At 39.7% G+C, this 3,702-nt stretch overlaps 1 protein-coding gene across 1 annotated transcript; it reads left to right on the plus strand.

The window, feature by feature from the left end:
• Positions 1-710: 710 nt before the first annotated feature.
• LOC124887733 lies at positions 711-1,283 on the plus strand. Its single transcript, XM_047397644.1, has 2 exons — positions 711-833; positions 918-1,283. The coding sequence occupies exons 1-2, from the start codon at positions 711-713 to the stop codon at positions 1,281-1,283; spliced, it is 489 nt and encodes a 162-aa protein (XP_047253600.1).
• The last annotated feature ends 2,419 nt before the right edge of the window (positions 1,284-3,702 follow it).

A 3,702-nucleotide genomic window follows, 5' to 3' on the forward strand; every position in this document is an offset into this window, starting at 1 on the left:
GGTATGCTAATTTCACAAACTAAATGGTAAGTGAGGTGATGCTAGAGAATCTTTCCTTTCTTCAAAGTAAAAAGTTCCTTCATGATGTTACCCAGTATTTCTGGGATGAGCCCTATCTTTCTTGGAGATGTGCAGATGGTGTTATTAGGCACTGTGTAGCAGATGTGGCGATGCTGAATATTTTGGAAGCATGCCACACTTCGCCTGTTGGTGATCACCATGCAGGCGACTGCACTGCTCAAAAAGTAATGCAGAGTGGCTCCTATTGGCCCACAATATTAAGAGATGCATATGAGATTGTTCATAGATGTGATCAATGTCAGAGACAAGGATCAATCTCCAAATGCCATGAGATGCCAGTATCTTAGATGATGGAAGTAGAGTTAGTTGATGTATGGGGCATTGACATCATGGGTCCATTTGTAAGCTCGTATGGGTTAAAATACATACTAGTAGCTGTAGACTATATATTGAAATGGGTAGAAGCTATGGTGTTGGCTGACAATGAAGGAAAAAGAGTTATGGCATTTCTGAAAAATAACATATTCTCCCACTTTAGAGTACCAAGAACAATCATAAGTGATGGGGGATCCCATTTCTACTATAAAGTCTTCAAGGTTGTGATGGCGAAGTAAGGAGAAAAACAACACCGTGTAGCAACTCCTTACAACCCACAAACTAGTGAGCAAGTAGAGGTGTCGAATCGCGAGATGAAGGCTATTCTTGCCAAAACGGTGAATGCCAGTAGAAAAGATTGGTCTCAAAAGCTTGATGATGCCTTATGGGTGTATCGAACTGCTTTTAAGACACCAATTGGTATGTCACCATATCAGGTACTTTATGGGAAGGTATGTCATTTTCTCATTGAGCTGGAACATAAGGCCTTGTGGGCTCTAAAAATACTAAATATGCATTAGAAGGAAGCAGCTGATCTAAGATTGGCGAAGATTAACGAGATGGACGAATTCCGTCTCAGAGCCTATAAAAGAGCTGACTTGTACAAAGAAAGGATGAAGAAATACCATGACCAAAGGATTACACAGAGAGAATTTATGAAAGGTGATTTGGTCCTTTTCAACTCCAGAATGAAGCTATTTTCGGGTAAGTTGAGGTCTAAATGGTTAGGCCCATTTAAAATTAGCCATGTCTACTCATCTGGAGTAGTCGAACTTGAAAATGAAGTTGGTAATGTCTTCAAAGTGAATGGGAAAAGAATCAAACTTTATATTGGTCCAAAAGACCTATTAAAAAGTGTTGATGTCTTTTACCTCGATGAAGTGTGAGTATTCGAGATACCCAATTCATGTCGTGACGTTAAATTAGGCGCTAGTGGGAGGCAACCCATAATATATTTTTGTAACCATAAGTAGAGTCTATTTTATTTTTTTCGGAAATTTTGATGTTTGTATGAAGTGTGCAGGACTAGAAGTGTTGTAAAGAGAAAAATTGGGCGCATTTAAGATACTGGAAAGTTGCAACAGTACACTTGACGGACTGCCAAATAGATGACGGACCGCCATACTCAACCATTATAAAAATGAAGGAAAATGCACTCACTGGATAGAGCATGATGGAATAAGTGGCGGACCATCAAGTATATGGTGGACCATCAAAGAATCCATCAGAAGCGGATGGCTGACCTGCACTCTGGTAAGTAGTGACGGCCTATTAGGTGGACCATAACAACTGTGGTTTACCATCCTATTAATTGTCACACCAAAACAGAAACTCATCAACTCAGTTGAGGGATGATATTCCCAGTGGTGGTCCATCACACTTATGACAGACCATCAATTCGACCGTCACTTTAACCCTAATTTAGAATCAGGTTGGGTTAAATTGGTACTCTTTATAAGTACTCCGTATTTGACCCGGAATGAGATTTTAAGAATAAAAGTATGCGGGTACACTCATTGTAACCGTTCCATGACCTTTGATTTTTTCACTTCCCTAAGATTCAAAGAACCTGTACTGAGTTATCCTATCTGAGACTCCTCTACTCCTCCATCATTTTTCTATTTAAGCTAGGTTATTCTTTCCCCATCTTCATCACAAACTAAAGAGTAACAAAAGTGATAGAAGTTGCAAGTAGTTCAGTCTCTAAAGTCTCTGGCAAGTAGAATACTGCAACATCAAGGTATGAGCATTTATTTCTCTTCTCTTGTTCATTTGAAAAGTAAGGGCGTGGATTGTTTCATGATTTGGTCTAATGGTGTTGAGTTTGAATGATTTATGCTTACGTTTGATTCTGTGGATGAAGTCTTTCTTAAAATGTGGTTATAATATTGTTGCTCAAGCTAAAAATTGATTTGATCTTAAGCTGCGCTGAAAATCAGTTGAACCCATAAATGTGCTTGAGGATAAAGGTCTAACGGTTAACATGGGGGTCTGTCAACTTTGTGATGGACAACCAAGTTGACCGTCCTAAAGGTCAAAGACAATGAGTTTCTGGATTGTATTCGATGGTCAGACTGGTGGATCGTTATGTTTTTGACGAACCACCAAGTTGACCATCCCAAAATTTAGAAAAATGAAACATGTTGGATAAAGATTATGGTGGATCTGATGCAGCGTCCCACCACTGGTGGACCATCAAATCTCCCGTCAAGCCTTCCTGTGAACTTTTTTTGCCTTTGTTTTACCTTGTACTGGTTTTTTAATCCATTTTTAGGTCACATAGCTCCTAAAAATACACAAACCAAGGGAGGGAAATCTCAGTGAGGTAGAAACACATCTACACCGGCCTATAACACCAGGAAAATAGAAAGAGAAGCTATCATAATCCCCCAGTCTAAGGAGGGGAGTGACAATAGCATTAGTTTTACTGATTCAAGCCTAGATGAAGCGACAGTTGCTTTAACTCAACCATCATCTATAGAAGGTGAAACTGAAGCAGCTAATGTGGAGAACCAAGGAAAATTTCCTGAACCTGAAGCTGACAACATGATCGGACAAAAAGATCCCCAACTATGAGATGCTATTAGGTGAAAAATTGAGGGAGCACAAAAAGAGTTCTATGATGGGTTGCATCCCACTGGTCGAGGGATCCGAAGATCATTCTCTGAAGAACATAAGATTATGGGCATGGAGCTTCATGAATATCCGGAATTGGAACGCCGATTCAATGATTGTGGATTGGCATGGATGATCACACCACCAGGGGTGTACTAACCAAACTGGGTAAGGGAATTCTATGCAAATTATATTTGTCTTGTAAAAGATGAATGCTCGAAGGGGACTCTAATTTTGAATAGACCAAACAAGGAGTTTGTTCCAGTATGAGAAGTTGTTGTTGATAACTTGGCCCGAACTATTAACAGAATGCTATTTGGGTCAGCATATGAAGCTCTAGCTACTGTCCCTGATTTCAAATATAGAATAAGAAATGCTTCAGGCTAGAGACGTTAGGCAGCATCATTGATCACTGATGATGGAAATCCATCCTGGGCAACTAACCCCAAAGAACGCATTATAAAATTCACACTTAGTTTCAAGGCTAGGTTCGGGTGGGCTATTGTTTGATTGAGGTTAATACCAACTAAAGGAGATTGAAACCTGGATAATTATAGGGCTGTGATGATAGCCAGTCTGGTTTCAGGCTTGGACATTGATTTCGGCCAGCTAATTACAGATGAGATATTTGTGAGGGAACATAAGTAGACTACTTCCATACCTTTCCTATGTTTGATTACTACATTATGC

The sequence above is a fragment of the Capsicum annuum genome, chromosome 10 (assembly GCF_002878395.1).
Source record: "Capsicum annuum cultivar UCD-10X-F1 chromosome 10, UCD10Xv1.1, whole genome shotgun sequence".
NCBI lineage: Eukaryota > Viridiplantae > Streptophyta > Magnoliopsida > Solanales > Solanaceae > Capsicum > Capsicum annuum.

Excerpts from the sequence above, each read along its gene's own strand:
- LOC124887733 (XM_047397644.1), top strand. The coding sequence starts at position 711 with ATGAAGGCTATTCTTGCCAAAACGGTGAATGCCAGTAGAAAAGATTGG. Across the intron at positions 834-917 it reads TTGGTATGTCACCATATCAG|AAGGAAGCAGCTGATCTAAG; the intron begins GTACTTTATGGG and ends AATATGCATTAG.